At 43.0% G+C, this 19236-nt stretch overlaps 2 protein-coding genes across 2 annotated transcripts in view; one reads left to right on the forward strand and one right to left on the reverse strand.

Moving 5' to 3' along the window:
• The first annotated feature begins 79 nt into the window (after positions 1 to 79).
• rrp8 (ribosomal RNA processing 8) lies at positions 80 to 4580 on the forward strand. The gene is made up of 7 exons (XM_042063600.1): positions 80 to 513; positions 597 to 882; positions 987 to 1863; positions 2099 to 2228; positions 2482 to 2588; positions 3567 to 3663; positions 3777 to 4580. The coding sequence occupies exons 1-7, from the start codon at positions 424 to 426 to the stop codon at positions 3888 to 3890; spliced, it is 1701 nt and encodes a 566-aa protein (XP_041919534.1). The 5' UTR covers positions 80 to 423; the 3' UTR covers positions 3891 to 4580.
• A 1240-nt stretch (positions 4581 to 5820) lies between these two features.
• The window catches only part of LOC121683782 (dynein heavy chain domain-containing protein 1), a 28164-nt gene continuing 14748 nt past the window's right edge, over positions 5821 to 19236 (reverse strand). Inside the window, exons 22-43 of the mRNA XM_042063598.1 lie at positions 19122 to 19215; positions 18843 to 19032; positions 16712 to 16994; positions 14615 to 16403; positions 14282 to 14505; positions 13952 to 14141; positions 13754 to 13856; positions 13504 to 13653; positions 13089 to 13280; positions 12437 to 12868; positions 11701 to 12112; positions 11520 to 11618; positions 10789 to 10965; positions 10430 to 10608; positions 9066 to 10073; positions 8687 to 8858; positions 8329 to 8436; positions 8001 to 8229; positions 7703 to 7794; positions 7413 to 7562; positions 6518 to 7110; positions 5821 to 6361 (exon numbers count right to left, since the gene is read on the reverse strand). Coding sequence (XP_041919532.1) covers positions 5975 to 6361; positions 6518 to 7110; positions 7413 to 7562; positions 7703 to 7794; positions 8001 to 8229; positions 8329 to 8436; positions 8687 to 8858; positions 9066 to 10073; positions 10430 to 10608; positions 10789 to 10965; positions 11520 to 11618; positions 11701 to 12112; positions 12437 to 12868; positions 13089 to 13280; positions 13504 to 13653; positions 13754 to 13856; positions 13952 to 14141; positions 14282 to 14505; positions 14615 to 16403; positions 16712 to 16994; positions 18843 to 19032; positions 19122 to 19215 — 7253 coding nt within the window. The 3' untranslated portion in view covers positions 5821 to 5974. The remainder of the gene's footprint in view (positions 6362 to 6517; positions 7111 to 7412; positions 7563 to 7702; positions 7795 to 8000; positions 8230 to 8328; positions 8437 to 8686; positions 8859 to 9065; positions 10074 to 10429; positions 10609 to 10788; positions 10966 to 11519; positions 11619 to 11700; positions 12113 to 12436; positions 12869 to 13088; positions 13281 to 13503; positions 13654 to 13753; positions 13857 to 13951; positions 14142 to 14281; positions 14506 to 14614; positions 16404 to 16711; positions 16995 to 18842; positions 19033 to 19121; positions 19216 to 19236) is intronic.

The raw sequence follows: 19236 nt of genomic DNA on the forward strand, positions 1-19236 counted from the left end.
GTTTGCACAATTACGAGCAAAGGAATGAATCATTCCCAAACACAGTTCTCTCAGAATGATCTAAAATGAACGTTTTACAGGCTGAGCTATGTAAATAACTACAATCCCATGGTCCTTAGCTGTTTGATATACGTCATAACTATGCGTCTACACTTATGAAGCCTCTAGCCTGCCTATCTACACATGGTTTCACAAACAACGTGGATTTATTACTATTGTGTGTGCGTAATTTGAAAAATATTTTAGCGCACAGTGGGGAGGTCATCAATATCCATTAAATAATTCAAATTCGTATGCGAACAAAAACGAATTCGTATGTCGCAAGCAATGGAAGTTTAGTTAGCCAACGCTACTGAGCTATCAGTAATGTTTTAATGCTGTATTCACTAACGTTACTTTACTACTACGTGTCCGTAACTAAATATGTTTGCTGAAGAGGAATGGAATGATACTGCTTCGGCAGAGCCTTTGACTCAGTGTGGCATTACAGAGACTGATTCAATCAAAGAAAAGGTGAGGTTAATGAAAGTTGTTGCCCAACTCATAGATACTGCTTAACATGGGCTCTTAATGCAACCTGCCCGTTTGTTTTACAGGTAAAGTTAACGGCAAAGGCTGGGAAGAAGAAGAGTTTGTTGAGAACTCTCCAAACTCTGGGATCAGCACCTGACTGGAGCAGTTGTCCTGCTCCTAAAGATAGTGACAGTGAAGCAGAAAAGGAGGCTCCAACATCACATCCTAAGAAAAAGAAAAAAAGAATTAAGAAGCGTAAAAGAGGTAGGCTGGCAAAAAGTCAGACAGAAGAAGGAGATGGGGCAAATCATGTTGAGGATGACGTTCCCAAAGTTGCCAAAAAGCGGAAGTTAAGCCCTCAAGTTAAAGGTAAGTGTCTCTTTTTAAAGAGTATGATTGTGTTGCTTATTTGTGCAAGGTGTTTAGAAAAGACCCCTTGACCATATATTATGGTTATTGTCTCTCTGTAACAGTCTCCAACAAAATCAGTACCAAATCAGTACCAACAATGGAACAGATGGAAGATGCCCAGACGGATAAAGGGGCCAGTAGCAGTATTGAGAAGCCTCTAAGTCGCAAGCAGTGGAAGAACAGAATGAAAAACAAAAGAAAATGTAAAAACAAGTACCAGGAGAAGACCCATCCACTTCAGGTGTCCACATCAGAGACAGGACAGGACCGCACAGGACCGGTGAAAGGATCTGAGAAAAAAGACACTTCTAACAAGCCGGAACAAATAGAGCCTTGTGATACAAATAAGGCTAAGTCTAAGATGTCCAGGAAAGCAGAGATAAAAAGAAAAAAACTAGCAGCAAAGAAAATGAGTAGCTCTATTCCTCCCTCTAATACAGATGAGGTATTAGTACCCGTGGATAACTTGACTGACACCAGCAACATTACAAACGATGATTCAAATGAAAATCTTATCAAGTCACCAGAGAAAGCGGAGCCTCTGAAGCCCTCTGACAAGAGGAAACAGAAGGAGAAACAAATGCGAGCAGATAAACTGAGGCATATGCTGGATAGTCATCGCTCGGAGGCCAAAGCAAAGTCTGCAGAGGACGGAGAGGAGTCGACAGAGAAAGAGACTGAAGAGGAGGACGTGGTGAATGGTGAAGTGCAGCCCCTGGATCGCTCTGCTGCTTTGCGGTCCAAAATGGAAAAGCGCCTGGAAGCAGCCAGATTCCGCTACATCAACGAGGTTCTGTACACCACCTCAAGCAGTGAGGCCAAGCGCATGTTCAAACAGGATCCAAAGGCTTTTGAGGTCTACCACCTTGGCTTTACCACGCAAGTCCAGCACTGGCCTGAAAATCCTGTGGATGCAATAATTTCCTTCATTCATCAAAAGTAAGTGATTTACAACAGTAAAGTAATGGTGAAAACAGTGTGCCACATTTTGGACAGGTGTCATTTTTAATAGGCCATTATCATTCTTAGCTTTATTCTTTCATCTGAAAAAGTGTAGCTAGGAATGACGTAATGTTGTAGAATGATTGTAATAATTGATTGTAATATTCCTTGCCTATGGGGTGGCTCAAATTGGGTTAAAACATGTATGACATTGTTTGTTCATTATTTGTAGGCCAGCATCTTTGGTAGTTGCTGACTTTGGCTGTGGTGACTGCAAAATTGCACGTAGTGTGAAAAACAAAGTGCATAGCTTTGATCTGGCACCCACTTGTGACTTGGTGACAGTGTGTGACATGGCCAATGTAAGTGACTTAAGATAATCTGCATACAGTAACATACCAAAAGTTATTCCTTTGTTTATACACTTAAATTTTGCTCAGTTTTTTTTTTTTTTTTTTAGTTATCTTTCAAATACTGCCACATTGATTCTGCCATCAATATACACTTTTGATAAAAGTTTATTTATATGAATCATTTTTAGATCTAAAATAAAAAACATTTTAAAATATGCCTATTTAGATATGATCTTATATATGTTTCTGCTAATGTGTGTAGGTTCCTCTTGGGGATAGTACTGTACATATTGCGGTGTTCTGTCTCTCACTTATGGGGACTAACCTAAGTGACTTTCTCGCCGAGGCCAACAGAGTCTTGGTTATGAGGTAAGAAACTTTGTAAAGTCAAGTAGAGGCAAATAATATGACCTTTACTGAATACTGATGGCAGTGGCTGATGTTTATCTGTTATGTTGCATATTTTCTGGACCAGCTGAATATGTTATGTGCAGACTGACACATTCAGAGATAGTGCTATGAAGGCCGGAAAGACTTGAACATTTTGATTTTTTTAATATATATAATGATTATTATTAATTGTAGCGGTTATCGGCCAAATTGTCACTTCAAACATTGATATCTGTTAAGCATGTCACTATAACTGCTTTCAGACATGACCTCTGTACTATATTCAAATCTTTGTCAAACAGATGTCCGACCCTTCAGGTGATTGAAACATGATTCGCATGCGGACATCATGTGCGCGGTTCTTGTTCACATACACTATAATGCCAAAAGTATTGGGTCACCTGCCTTGACTGCGAGGTGATGACCCAAACTTCTGGCAATATAGTGTATAAACAGAATCTCTGTGTGGTTGAGTGAGGGGTAATATAAACTTAAATACAGACCCTAACCTTATTTTTGTCACTTCGTTCAGATCTGAGCTCATATGCCTAATGTCCGTTAAAAATACTTGGTGGCGACTAGTGTTAGAATCGCATAAGTTTGGAGTTCCAAATGTTGGAATATGTTGTTCAGATATATACAGCCCAACGTCTCTTGATATGAGCAGAACTTATGTGTGAAAGCAGTTAATATGTACATCCCCAGTCATAAGCGCCTTGAGCATGCTTCCATGGTTCCCTCTTTCATAAGCCTGCATTGATTCTGAACTTGAGTATTGTGGGTGTGACAGAAGTGTGGATGGGAGAATGATCATAACTCAAAAGTGCGTAACTGGAAGCGTGTAAAAAAGACTTAATCGCAAATTGGAGAATATGGCCCTAACTTGTTTTGAATAGCATCTTTTATCAGCCAACCAGCATTGTATTCCATTTTATTTATTTATTTTCCAATTTTCAGTGGAGTGCTCAAGATTGCTGAGGTGGCAAGTCGGTTTGAGAATGTGCGTGGCTTCGTAGGTGCATTATCAAGTCTTGGATTTAAGTTAACATCAAAGGTGAGGCTACCATCAAAAGTACACTGTTTGAGTTGCATTAAGTTATTTTTTTTTAAATCATATTACCATTGCATAATTGATCTTTTTTTCCCCTCAAACCCCCTCCCCCACAGGACACAAACAACAACTATTTCTACCTATTTGAGTTTATTAAAGTTGCTAATCCTCCTGAGAATACCAAGAAGGCAGGACTGACACTGAGACCATGTGTGTACAAAAAACGATAAGAAACTTGGGGAAAGCCACTCAGGACCAGGAGAAGAAAGATAAGAAGGATAAAGAAATCTGCTGTAGATATGTTGACCAGCAGCAGTTCTTATTTTTGTACATGTGGTGTTATAGTTGAAAGTGAATTGCTACGGTTGTAATACACCTGTGTAGTCTGCAATTCAATACACAATGAGGAAGAGGGAAGACTATGGACAGCACCAGAATTATTTCCTGGCAAAATCAAATCAAGGGATTCAACAGTTAACCTGGACTTAAGTATCTCAATCCTCATATAATTTTGAGTATAGAAATGTCACTGCATTGAGTTTTTTTTCTTATGTATAAGAAAGTAATGTTTTTTTTAATTTACATTAATGTGTTGATGTTTCTGGTGCTTTTGTGTTATATTTGAAACATGTAAAATATATAATGATCTATCAATTTCATTATCTGTAATATTACAAAAGTAATATTTGGAGAATAATCATACATAGGCTACTATAGTACTTATATGTTCTAACGTTCTATGGATTTAGTTTACCTTGAGTTTATCTGGTATGAAAGTGACAACTTCATGATTCATTTCATGATATGATAGTGTCTTTCTTCACAGCACCCTCAGGTCTTTTCTAGTTTGTCTATCATGATGGGGCGTTGGGCGGCTCCTTCCTCAAATCATTACCATTAAATCAGATTATGGCATCCTGTTAAGTTTGCTGGGTTCATTTATCTCATGTCTACTACAGTTAGTTTGTCCCCCATCTACAGTTTATCTCTCAGAAATGTTCAGAGGAATGTGTAGTTTTGGGTGTAGAATTTGCAGCAAGCCCTAACAATTACCCAGTTTTCAACTTCTTCGCCACTCCTAAAAAGACCGGTAGCCACTGATCTGGCATAGGAGCAGTACCCAGACTGGCCTCTGATGAGCAGTCCCCTCACACTGCCTGAGAGACAGGAGGCATATAAAGAAACAGGCGGCAGATGTCAACCACATACTATGTATGACCGACCTAACCTTGTAAACACAAAGTAAAAACAATTCTCTACATTCCTGTGATGACCTAAGAATAGATGTATATTAGGACAATCCCCTTTTCACTTAAATGCTAATTGGATTGAGTAAAAAGAGTAGAGAGTTCATTAACTGAGTGGCTCAGTTAATGAACTTTAAGAGCTCTTATATCCTCACCATCAACACAATGACGCTATGTTTTCTCCTGTGTGCCTCCTTTGACATCCTTGACCTTGACTTTGCTACTATGTACCATATAGATGTGAAGGCAGAACTTTTCTTAACCATAAAAGCATACATTAGTCAAAGAATAGTTAAAACCTCTATGGTGACACATTTTTGCAATATAACAAAACAAAACAATGTTTTCAGACATTTATTCTACTAATGACATTTGGTCTAGTTGCATAGTTATTTCATTCTAATACAATTACAATCAGTCTATTTCAATATTCACCAACTGACAAATCACGATTTTATTGGTTATGTAGTGTAAGTGTAACGGATGCCAGCTAGCTTAGCTGTGCTTGTGGAACGTTGGTAAACCTCACTCCCCGACGCCACAAGAGTGCTGCTGGCATGCGAGCCAGTAGCCTGGGCTATTGGCTCAATTGTTAGCGCGCTCGCCTCCCGATCCGTGGTGCTGCTGTTTGCGGGGCTGAATCGCGCAGGTTCAACACAACGCAGCTTACATAAGCTACATATAAATAGATCTAATGGGATGCTGCATGTGAAAGCCTGTCATACTTCCACATTTCACAGGAAACTTGTGTAAGATACTACCACGTTTAAAGGAAACCGGAAGCATGAGTTATTGCTGCTTATCTCTATGAATCTCTCATCTGATAAGGTAAAAAAATATGTTGCCTACTTACTGATTTTCAATTCTATACAGTGATAAAAGTACTACATAGGAAATTACTGTTGCAAAACTGTTTTTAATTACGTACTTACTTAATAAACTTTATTTTGTGAGATGGATTTCAGTGAGTGGCCATACAAAAATCAGATACTGAATTTTCAGTTTCTTCTATACAAAATCTATAACAAATCAACACATAATGGTCAAACTATGATTTCGAGCTTGTTTTACAGGGTGCAGATCAACCTCACTCGCCTCTGAGCACAAAGCACTGGGTCAATCTTAGACACCAGAGGAATATGTGTTATGATGTTTTTCTCCGAGAGGCCCCATTTTCCGTCCGTGAGCTGTGGGTCCAGGTAGAGGGGACAGCTGTACACGGGGAAGGCCGAGGTACTACTCTGGGGACTGCAAGGGGAGAGGCTCTCTCGAGTCCGCTCGTCGGCTCTGTCGAGCCCCCAGACCAGTACCAGTGGTAAGGGGCATGGCTTGTGGGAGAGGGTGTCCTGTATAGCCCCATACCTGGAAACCCACACGGCACCATGCAGCTCCAGCCCTCCCAAGTAGACATGGTTGAGGGGAAGGGATGAAGGAGACGCGGAAATGTTTTGCACCTGGAGTGGGAGACGTACATGGAGAAGAAGGATGTTAACCAATTGTACAACAGATGTTACCTGCAAAATTCTGGGATAATCCTAGTTGTAAAAAGAAATATCTGAATTATTTATTGGTACATGTTTTTTTTTTAGGGAAAGTATGAAGTATGGTACCTGATATTGGAGGTACACTTGGCTGACGTCCCTCTGCTTGTCTTGAGCAGTCTGTCTGATGAGAGCAGCAAGGAAGCCTTGTGGATTCTGGAACACAGACAGGCAACAGGCGAAGAACGTCGAGCTGGACAAGTCCTCCCCCAGGTAGTCTTGCAGCAGACTGGCTCTCTTCTCCAGTTTACCGAAAGCCTGGACTGTACACTCGGTCCAAGAGGATGGCGTCTTGTGGCTTGGTGAGGTGAGGCTGGCTAGCAGGGAAGCCACGTGCTCTACCAACCTGTCCCTTTCCATGAGCAGGAAGTCACGCATGGGTCCACTTCCCACCCCTTTACCATCTATCGTGTGCTGCAGAGAGGTCTGAATGGCCAACAGCTTTGCCCGGGTCTCCTTGTAGTCAGGTAAGGTGTGATGCCTCCACGTGCTGGTCAGAGCTCGGGGGCCACTGAGCAGGCTCTGTGACAGGTGCAGCAGGGTGCACAGACAGTGGCTGTGCAGTTTGACCTGTTCCACGGCCAGCCCAGAGCTGAAGCCCAGCAGGAGAGGGTTGTTGGTGTCGCGGAGGTTTTGAACATGGTGGTCAAGACCCTGGAAGCCTGAAAACGCAATACAGGATTGCAGAGAAAAGGGATTGAGTTCGGGACTGTGGATATGGATAAGATTAAAAGAAACTCACAAATCAAAACTTGGTAATGAGTGACGACTGACAGACTTCTTGTGCATTGTTGTGTATTACTTGAAATAGAAAGTCACACAATTGCAGCAAAATATAGCAATTTGGACTGTGACTTCTGAAACCTCTACAGACTAATTCACTTCCAGATATATTAGAAGGCCAAAGGACCATTAGTGCTGCACTCCTGACAGCTGGAGGAGATCTACACACACATGTGCTTACCTAAGTGGCCAGAAGTGCTGATGATGTGTGCCAGAGTGTGTGGACCGCTGCCCCACGAGGCTGAGGGAGACCGTAGGCAGGCCCTGGTCACCCCCACCACAGCCTCCAGATCAGCAGAGTCAGACACATGACCACCATACACCAGATACGCTGGGACAAAACAACATCAGTGCAACAGTACATTTTTTCCCTCATCTTTAAGTTAAATGACATTTTCATATCAGAAAATCCTTCAACAATGATGGCTAGAGATCTACCTTAATTCTCAACATGGCCAAGAGAGCCTTTACCTGCAATATACTCCAATGCCTCAGTTGTGTCATTGCAGTGTTTGCTTAACTGGATATGAGCTTCTATCAGAGTCACAAGGTCTTCCTGTGTCCTGTAAAACAACAAATTCCACACAAAAGCACCCACTAAAAGCCTGCATGTACTAGCCAACTACTTCAGCTACAGATTTTACGTTTCTAATCAGAATTTATTTGTTACTATACCTACATGTCATGCATGAAAGAACAACATTTGATGTACACAGAGTTGAGTATTCATTCAGTTTAATTTGCTGTGAGAGGTGGGCAAATGTCTCACCAGTTGTAGAGGCTGCCCTGACCCAAGTACTGGAAGGCTTGTCGTTGAAGCAGCACAGAGTGCAGAGTGGCACAGCGGAGAATGGCCTCCATGGAGCTGGAGCTGGAGCTGTGGGGGGGTGGGCTGGAGGCGAGGTGAGACGCAACGCAGTACAGGGACGAGCACAGCTGCTCCTTCAGGTCCCAGGGAGAGTCGCACACCAGACGAAGGGCACATACTCTCACAACAGCTGCAACGAGAGGTTACATTTACATTTGGTTAAAATAAAAAAGTCAACTAATAAATAGTCATATACAAAGTGAAAATAATAATACAAAAAGATGAGTACCTGGCACCGAACGTGGGTTTTCCCCCTGAGTTATGAACCAAACCTTGAACAGAGGATGGACATGATCCATAGGAAAAGGGGATGTCTCGTCTACCTCCACTTTGGGTCCTGGAGTGAAAAAGGTATACAATGTATACAATACACTGTAGGCACATCCATCTTGGTGCTGCAGAGGGGCTTTACTTGTGTTCATTGTAGTGAACCATATTCAAACATGCAGTGGCCATCATTACATGTGAGAGAATATGGCAAAAATGGTTAAAATGTCTTTAGCTCAGAATTCATATGTCTGCTCTAAGCTCATGTTGCAACTGCATATCCCTCATAAAATGTAAGCAAGTCTCCACGTGATACTCACCTTTAGCTGCTAGGGATAATATATGAGTGAGTTTGCGGACTACCTCCTCATCCCATTCTTTCACAAGATGGCAGTTGTTCAGGACCACCCAATGGCCTCTCTCAGCACCTTGTTCAAGCTCTCTGAGGATCAAGTCTTTCTCACTATTTGTCCCTAAAGAGATCATCTTGACCTTTGACCACATTCAAAAACAGTGCTTTAGTGCAAGGTTGTAGTCACTATTTTAACCTAATTTGACATGACATTTTCTTTGTAATTGGATAGTATTCTACTGTTTGTGACACAGACTGGTGTGAATTCTGTGGCATCAGTCACAATAACAAACTATTTTTCTACACACTTATGTGGAAACATCATTTAGTAGAATAATTTAACTCACCACTCTCGTGTCACCGGGGATCTGGCCAATCTGGGTGAGCCAGTGGATCGGGTGGGCGCTTGCTGACACCCCCTGGCTTGGGTGAGGCAGCTGTATGATCACCGGTCCATCGTTCTTGTTCAGGTAGCGGGCGAGAGCCTCCGGGCAGCCTGTGTGCGGGGCCCGAGTCAAGCCCACCTGTGGGGCCGAGTGAACCGGTTGACCCAGCTGGCAGGCGGCGAGGTCTTCTGCAACGGCCGCCAGCCAGCTGGGGAAGAGCGTCCTCCAAAGGAGGGCCCGCTCCATGGTGGACAGATGGGCATGTGATTGGCAGGGGATGGGACCAATCACAGTGGAGGAGGGGAAACTCAGGTACTCTTGCCACTGGTCGGCATTGGCTGCCAACGACTTGATGAGCCCGCGGAAGGGTGGGATTTTCTCAAGCTGCATGAGCTCTGCGTGGACGCTGGAAGGGATCCAACTTGGGAGTTCGAGGCATGGCGCACTATCTAGTGAAACCTGCAGGGGGCCGCTCAGGCCATAGAGGAAGGCCTCTAGCTCCTTTTTGGTGTAGTCTTCGCTGTGCCCAAACAAGGCCACAGACACCAGCAGCCGGAGCAAGGTGAAGTGGCTCTGGAACACGCAGGGCCGATAGTGGGCCATCAGCTGCAGCACGATCCGCTTGGTCACCTTGGCCATCGCAGAGCCCTCGCTGTTGCACGACACGTTCGGCTGCCCCTTGGACAGAAGAGCGTGGCGTAAGGCGGTCAGGAAGTTGTGCAGGGTGAACAGGTAGAGGGGGGACAGGACGGCCACCTGCTGCAGGGCCTGGTAGAAGGCCACGGCCAGGTCCGTGATGAAGCGGTAGTGAAACAGCAGTGGCCTGTGGCGCTCAAGCTCTTGGGAGCACTGTTCAATGTCGCCCTGCCGCTTCTGACTGGCCTTGTGACAGGCTGCGACACGCGGGAGGAAGGCAAGGTCCTGCTGAAGAGGGGTATAGGACTGGAGGACGTACTCCATGAGCGACATCTGCATTGGGAGGTGACAAACAGGCACACACTATTCTCTCCAGACCAACAGTTCACTCGGTGATATACATACTTTCTTGTAAACATTTGCCTGGAATTGACTTACTACTTAAGACAGTTTTCAGCTAATACTTGAATGCCTTGCTCATCAAAGTACACTTCATATTTTACTCACATTTGGTTAAATAAATAAATAAATAAATAAATACATACATACATACATACATACACTTTTATGAAACAATTTTTACATCAACCCAAAAGGAAGTTTCATTTCCATATCTTTTCCTGAACAACACCCCTTTTCCTGTCTTCCATTACAGTACAATTCTTCAAAAGCACTTGTTTCTCCCTGACCTCCTCGTGGTGTAATTTGTTTTCCAGTGACTGTTTGTTACTTCTGATCTGGAAGTGCTGTGTCCACAGGTCTGGATTTTCCGACTGTAGAATCTCACTCATCATGAGCTCTTTCAGCTCAGCAGAGCTCAGAGACAGATCAATGACCTGAACCTCCTTCAATATCGCAGGATGAATCTCTACAATCATTAGACAAGGACACAAACAAAAGCTAAGCTTAGAGCTAAATAAATATAACAATAAAACTGGTGTCAGTGTTGCTCTCATTTTGCATTTGATCCACTGGTAAGTCATAAAAGGTACAGGAGGTTAACCAGGCATCTAGAGAAGTATGAGAACTATGTAGAAATATGTCTGACCCCTTAGCACAGCCCTCATTGATAGTGGGGTGCTGAAGAACAAGCAGAAATCGGGATGGGAGGACCAAACAGGACATATGAAACCAGGAGTTCGGCTACCAGATGGATGAACCAGGAACTTCAGAAATTCTGGGCTGGGCATAAGACGCTCAAGGTGAGTCACCATGACCTTTAGTCCTGTAGTCACAAACAAACAATATAGGGGATAGTGAGGCAAGTTAAGACGTTTTTTTACGTAAAGGAGTCATGCCACACACTTTTCAATTATTTTATAGCATTGTCTGAGATGTAACATCTGCAAGGTTTTTTTTTATTGAAAAAATGTCTTGGCTTGTCTCTCTCATGATGTTCTAGCATGCCCTGAAAACACTGAAGGAAAAAAGAGGCTGACTTTGTGCCTGTATTTTTATTCTGATATAAAAATGAATGACATAATTACATAATTGGCCAACATCTTTATGTGTCTTCCAGGAGTATGCTAGATTGTTGGCTGGCAGATTTTGATTGTGAGTTCATCGTAAAATCACACCAATCAATATATTAATTTCTGTCCCAACACAACAATTTTGATTAACTATTCAGTATTAATTGTTTGCAAATTTGGTTATAGCTCTAGTTCAGCACCTAATACAAACCACATCTGCATAACAGACCCACATGGACAGTACTAAAAGAAAACTCATTGTCGAACATCTGTCTCTTGTCAGTTTTTCATTACATAGTATCCAAACCTTTCTCTGCTCCATGACTCAGTTTGTCCAGAAGATCTGGGTCATCAGCACTGACAACCAGCCCGTACTCATTCTCCACATTAACTTTACCTTTAATTCCTGGAAAAGAAACAACAATGTACGTCTCAAGAAAGTATCAATGTATTTGTGTAATGCACAATTCCAGGTACTACATGCTCACCCATGCACTGTGAACGGAATTCTTCATGTTGCTGTATGTCGGCCAGTAAAGGCCAACGTGAGACCCAAGCACTTCTATAGAACCATAAAAGCAACTTTATGACAGAGCCTGGAGATACACACGGATCCACGCACTGCTCATCTCCTATGGTCCTTGCTAAAGCCCTCTGCAGATGCTTGTCCATGGGGATGGCGAAGGCTGGGGGGATATCCAAAGAGCTCACCAAAGAGTCAGTTACTAACGATGCTCTAGGATCTCTAAGGTTGGACTTGGTCTGACCATGAAGACACAGCTCACGCCACTTATCAAGGAGCTCCATTTGGACATCGGATCCAAATGGACCAAAGTAAGTGATAACAGCCGCCAAGATAAGGGCATCACCAGGAATTGTTTGAATGTTCATCTCTATTTCCTATGGGCAGCAAAATGCAGAACAAATGTATTCAATATTGAAAGTAGCATTTAGAGTGGACTGAGACATTGTTTTTATCCATAGGACAATTTGGCATTAGTCTCTAACACAAAAACCTGGACTTTATACACAATATGTTCAACAATACCTTTTGCAAAATGTCTAGCGATATGAGTCTACAAAGGCTAAACCTGAAAACCCTCCTGTGAGAATTAACCAAGCTTGGAAGATTTTCAGCTAAACCAATTATAGCCAGTAATGTATTTGAAGTTAGCAAAGTTATTAAAATTGCACTATCGTACTGTATGTGCTGAATCTTGGTACCTTTTTTCTAGCTTTCCATTTAGCTATGTGGTACTCAATCTGCTTCAGGGTGTTGGTCGCCTCCCGCTCCTGCACGTCCTTCAACCGCACCTGCATCGACACGTCCTCCATGCCCTGGCGATTGACCTCAATCCTGCCCTTTAGTTCCTGGTAGCGCTCTCTTGACAACTCCTCCTGCATGCAGACCTCCTGCATGTGCTTGCGGCTCTCCTCCACGCTGGCATCCATAATTTTCTTCTGGGCCTGCTGCGGAGCTATGGTGCGCAGCACGCTGGCGTGCTCGTACAGCGCCCGCACCCAGTTGCAGAGGGACTCGCAGGCGTGGCTCTTGAAGCGCACCACACCTGGCTGGAACTCTGTCATGTGCACGATACTGGAGAGCTTCTTGTAAAGTTTGTCATTAATGCTACTGCGGTCATAAAATTCCAATTCCTAGATGCAGCAGACATAATACAAGGACAATTTAAATAAAGGGTGGGTGAATAACCGAAAAAAAAAAAATAATATTGTAAATATTTTAATATTTAAATTCAGGCATGTATAAAATAGTTCATCCATAATGTTGCATTAATGTTTCTTATTTCATCTAAACTAATGAGTGAATGTTTTTGTTGGTTAATTAAAAATGCATCACTTTATGCTGGTCTCATACCTGAAAGAAATTAGGTTGCCCCAGGAGCTTTTTGCTACTTTCCCAATTCCTGGGGCAGTCAAAGAGCATGCATATTGCATCCATGACCAACACCACTCCTTCAGGTGGGCAACGGTATCGCCTGACCTCTTCCAGGTCAACTTGACTTAAACATTTCAGAGCATTCACAGATTTCTTGTACAGTTGGGTTACCTATACAAGAAAGCATGGGCAAAGTCGGCAAAAGGCATAAAGTCATCAGTTCATGATTTAGAGAAGGTCTGCACAGTATAGCTCCACAACATATTTATTTTATTATCTCAGCAAAAGACAATGTTTCGATCCCACGGGATTGAAAAATTGCTTTTTGAAGAGATAAATATTTTCTGGAGCTACAATGTCCAGACCCTCCCCTGTTTTATCATCAGTAACTAACCTGCTTTAAAGCATCTTCGACCAGCTTGTTGGCTTCGTAAGCCTGCTCCTCTAGCTGTGCAAGGCTGTTTTTCTCCATAATATAGTGCCAATGTGTCCGGGCACACACTGTGCATTCTGTTTCCTTAGCTCGTAGCAACAGAGCATGGTCCTTAAAAACATTCAAATGATTTATATTGGGTCCATTGTTCCATGTCCATTATACACCATTTATACACCGTACAAACATTTTTGTAAATTCTAATAACTACCTTGTGCATAGTTTTCAATTTATCCTTCAGAGTGATGACTTGCTGTCTGCTTTGTTGAGCTATGTCTGCAATATCGCTCACACGTGAAAGAATCATAACCATCCTGACAAAAGAGTGGAGGCATTGGTGTTTATCAAGTCAATTCCACTTCTTTATTTTAATTTCTGTGTTGGTCATTCCCCTTACCCCCAGTCTCACCTATTGGCATGGCTTTGACCATGGCTACGCATATGGCTACAGAGTTGGAGGTAGTTTGCTATCAGTTCCACATATTTCTGAGAGGTAAATGGTTGTTGGCCTGGAAGATAGTTGTCAGCGTATCTCACAGCTGATTGATGAATACAGGCCGTAGCCCAAGATATGCTCACTGTTAAAGTGTCTCTATCGACTGAGAACAGGGAAGACACTGGGATTAGCAACACATACCAGGTAAAACGTGATTTGAAACAACAAAAAAGTACAACAGAATCAGTCATCAGGGAAAACTGGTGATTTGGGCGTATGCATCTTCAATGGCAACACATTTACCTTCAATGTCAGCATTTAGGGGGTGGTCTTTAAATTGGTGACGGGCAATCTCAACCAAATCCTGACCTGTCCAAGGTGAGTAGATTTCTACACAGTGGCAAAGACGCAGCGCTTTTTTAATATGTGCTGAAAGTACTGCGCACTTGACAAATCTGTCAGCACCATCTTTAATTAAGGGCAGGAGCAAGAATACATGAAGGTTCCTTTGAATATTTCTGAAGTATCTATAAAACAAAAAGGATTATGTTATTTTATTCTTAATAATTGTTGATATTCATAAATATACCATTCTTCTAGTTAACAGTTTATTATCAGATTGTTATTGACCCTTACTTATCAAGTGCCTGATCATCACTTAGCCGATTTCGTGAACTGTTCCCGGAGGTAATGATCCTCTGAATCAATTCTTTCTGATCTTCTTCTGAGTAAAGGTCTGGCACAGTTCCACTTGCCATTACCATGAGAAGCTCATCCCTGATGGCCTGATTAATATTCTCATGGACAAGCAATATAATCTTAATACCCAGCATGCCAGTGAGGCTTCCTGCATCCCTGAGCATTTCCCTAAACTTGTCCTCATTCCTCTCATGGACCTCCATCAGCTTGTACCCAGACAGAAGGGCTGCTAGACGCACCGTGGTTTTGCGTCCTGTGCCCTTGGCAGTGCAAAAGAGAGCCCCATGTCCACCAGGTATTAGCAAGACACGCAGGATGTGACTGAGCTGCCGCACCCTTGCTTTGTATACTGCATAACTGGCAGTGCATTTCCACTGGTCATTGCCCTCTGTCTCCTCCTCCTGTTCTCTGCCCTTTACAGTGAGCGCTAGCTGTTGCGCTAATAGGTCCAAGTCTCTTTCCTGGTACACTGAGTTGCGTTTGAAGTTATTCTGCTGTGAAACGGAGTTGAGGGGCTCTGAGAGTTCTGGGCAGAACACTGCGCTAGGTATGGTGGCTCCCATGTCTTTAAGGAACTGGAGAGGAGGAACAGAATCAACAGCCGTTGCCCAAGGACTGTAATAGACCTGCTCTTTGGCCTGTTGACTTTTTTTATGAAGCTTCTTCAACATCGGGCTTTTCAATATTGTCACCACCGCTCCAAATTTAGTGTTCAGCTGAACACCTTCTAAATCATCTGTCTTATTGCCTCTTTCCACGTATCTTCTTCTTTTGGGGGTTATCTTTGTATTACTTTTCATAGGCGTTTCACCACATATGTCCTCGTCACTTCCACTACTTGAGTCTGAGCTACTGAAGAGTGATTTCTCCTTGCAGTGTACTTTTTCGGACAACTGAGATTTATTCAAGGCCTTTATTAGTGTGTTCCCATCTACTGTCTGTTTCTGCTTTAAGTCTGTTGAGTTAGCCCTAACAGACCCTGCATGTGGTGATGGACATGCAGATCTAGATGTGTCCTGTTTGTCTGTCAGAGGCTCAACAGCTAATCTTTTACCAAAGTGTCCTTCCGACACTTCTGCTAAAAGCTTGATGAATGTTTGGATGTCCTCTTCAGAGCCTAAGCGATCCCTGAAGGTTCGTAAGCACTCATGCATCCAGAGGCGAGCAATATTGAGCACATTGGCCGTTGGACCCAAAACTGCCGGAGGAAATAAAGGCAGTGCGGAGGGTGGTAAAACAGCTGGAAGAGAACACATTTTCTGGGTAACCTGTTGTGTAGCTGCACGTAGACTCCAGAGAAACATCCCCTGAAATACCTTTTGAAGGTCATGTACTGAAAAGAAAATCAGGGATCTGTTTGTTTGTGGACAGAAATTCTTGCACATTGCCTGGTACAAATTGAGCGTTGCTGATATAATGCATCTTGCCATATCTGGTGGCTTACAGGCGAAGCTATTAAGCCACCTCTGCAAGTGTGATGAGTGAAATGAAAACAGAATATCAACTTCCAAACTTGGTAGTGGGAGAATAGAAAATTGTCTGGTTAGGCGTTGGGATATTCTGTTACCGCTGTTTCTTCCTTTTCCTGGTATACTACAGGTGCCCAAATAACATACTGCTCCAGACCTGAACAACTTGAAATGATAACCATCATTGGTCATAAATCCTCTCCTTGTAATGCATTGTCTCAGCATTTCCAGTGCCATCGATTCCTTTCCTGACGCATCTAGAGAGAGTGTTGAAGTGAAACCTTTAATAAATGCTGACAATCAGATTGTTTAAAGTCAAGTCAAGTTAAGTCAGTTTTATTTTTATAGTGCATTTAACATGCACAGTGTGCAACCCAAAGTGTCTCTAATAACTCACATAACAAAAAGACAAAAGATGGCCGGACGGAGCAACAAAGTCGCCAGCATTCCCGCGACATCGAGACATGACAAATGCATTTAAAAGTTAACAAACACAAAAGATGCTGGACGGGACAGTGTGCGAGCATGAGCGGCGTAATGTAAACATAATGAGTCATACACTTACCAAGGGGGGCATCATGGAGGTCATCAATAAACAGTAACATTCCAGACTGATTCATGCTCTTCCCCATTCTCTTCGCTCTGGAATGTTGGAATCTCATGCTTTCTAGAGCTTTCCTCAGGTCAGGGATGTGAAGAAGAGGGGTCGCAGGCACTCGAATGAGCTGTCTGCCTTTATTGAGAACAGACTGGCAGAGTGTGGTCTTCCCTGACCCCGTCTCCCCAACCAGAATTGCTGGCTGATTGGCATCCACCAGTAGTTCCAGCAGATAGGCATGCCTCTCATACTACAAGGAATCAGAATATTTTAAATGCTCCAAGTAAATACACAAATTATAGGCTGATTCAAAAATAGCAGCATTTATCACCATGAAAACAACACAAAAAATGACAACAAATATTTACAAAATAAAAATACATGGGCCATTCAGAATCTGTGATCACTACATGCCTGGTGCGCAGAACACTGGAGTAGATCTGCTCTCTATGGGCCGCCCACATTAATCAGGGTGGCACCTTCACCCGCAGGTTTGCGACAAACATTTGGCTGAATGTGCGCACACATGGCCGCAAACCCTCCTGCACGCACCCTATTGGAGTGCGCGCTGGCTACGCGGTTATCCTTACTGCCCCCCAGTGGCCAAACCAGGCATGGGTGGCAGGCCAATCTCAGGCCGAAGCTGCACGACCAGCTTTGGCAGCTTCTGACACAAGGGCAGGGAGCGGTATGGCACCCAGAGCCCTAGAGCTGGGGCCTGGGCACCTGGCCCCTGAATATGCAAGACTGCTGAGAGCCGCAGCCGGTTGCACCAGTTGAACATAGGTAGGCCTAAGTTCCATTTTAGCTTAGTTCTAATGTAAACTGCCACTACGCTGGAGTTTACGAGCTACTAAAATTTATAACACCATTTTTTAAATTTGTAACACTAAGTAATGACTTAAATTTTACACTTCCCTCTCCCTACAGTAGGTGTAAGGTCCATCGTAAGTCATTTGTTAACATGGTTTTCTCATTTAAATGGTGGGAATTAAATTTAACCAAGTCGAGAAGAGTTACATTGCACTGACAATGATTGTGACCCACAGCCGTGCCCCATCGAACCAGTGCTTACGTTCCTACAACATCTATTTGAGCTGGGACGTTCCTCCTCCACCCTCAAAGTTTACCTGGCAGCCATCTGCACATCGGTCAAGTGAGTGATTGACCTGATGTCCCTATGAGGGAGCCCAGCTTGCATGCACTTCCCTGCAGATTATTAATATTGTTCCTCATCCAAATCACTCAACCAACTCAAAGTGCTGACCTCAGCCATTATGATTAGCATCAGCGAGCTACCTGCTTTTTGTCCTGACGTTCAGCAGGAAGAGATGTGGTTACACAAACTCTGCCAAATGAGCGTGCTCCACGCCTCCAGGCAGTCAGTCGGCTGTGTGTTATCGAAACAAAGGCTCTCCAACTGGTTGGTCAAGACCATCACTCTAGTGTACAAAACCTCAGCCGAACGCTTAAAAGTCCACTCCACAAGGAGCTTGGCTTCCTCTTGAGTGGCATGGAAGGGTGTTTCAATAGAACAGGTATGTATAAGCACGAGTTGGGCTTCAGGTGATACCTTCGTCTGCTTTGTGTTTGCAAAGATTTTTCTGGATTGTCTGAACATTTAAATGATAGTACTGTATGTACTATAGATGATGGAATCCCCAAATTATTAACAACTTCAGGTTGAAGAGCATTGTTCTTACATTGCTCCATTAATTGCCCACACAGGTTTTCACTGGACCATTTTCATATAATGGTCAGTTTCCACGTTCCACAACAACATTGACATGTTGTCTGTCCTTTACACAACTAAATTTCTAGATTATCACATTTTGTTTTTATTTATTTTTAACAGTGTCCCACCATTTTTGGAAACAGGTACTGGTTCTGGTACTGGTTACTGGTAATGCCAGCCAATTTCAGTGACTTAAACTTCAGCATCTTATATATCTATATATTTTCAGCAAAAGACAACAATAAACCATAGTATTTCCCCAAATATCAGCACCTTTTCTGGAAAATGACCTATACCGGTACATATAATTTCATCAAATTATTATATAATTTCATTTACATAAATTTTAAATATTGCACTAACCTGGGGTATATTTGCATGGAGTTGCAGACTTTTGCCAATAGAGCAGCTTAGAGTGTTACTAGTTTCTCTTTGGTTACCTTCACTGAGAGTGAAACAGTGATCAAAGACTGAGCCCTCTTTGGGAAACTCCACTTTGTATCGACTCTCATACAGTGACTGACGAGCAAAATGGCTAAACTGTGGCCAGTGTCTGAAATGACAGAGATATAAAAATGATTAACCTGATGTCAAACACCATAAGCTGTGATGTTCTGCATTTTATATCTGCACTCCACTCACCTTGGGTGTAGATGCCCACCAAAGCCCCAGATGTAGGCCACCACAAACATATTTCTGACATAGATCTCAGTGGAAGTGGAAGCATTCAGTGAATCTGAAAAAAGGTTGAGAGCCA

The sequence above is a fragment of the Alosa sapidissima genome, chromosome 15 (assembly GCF_018492685.1).
Source record: "Alosa sapidissima isolate fAloSap1 chromosome 15, fAloSap1.pri, whole genome shotgun sequence".
Lineage (NCBI taxonomy): Eukaryota > Metazoa > Chordata > Actinopteri > Clupeiformes > Clupeidae > Alosa > Alosa sapidissima.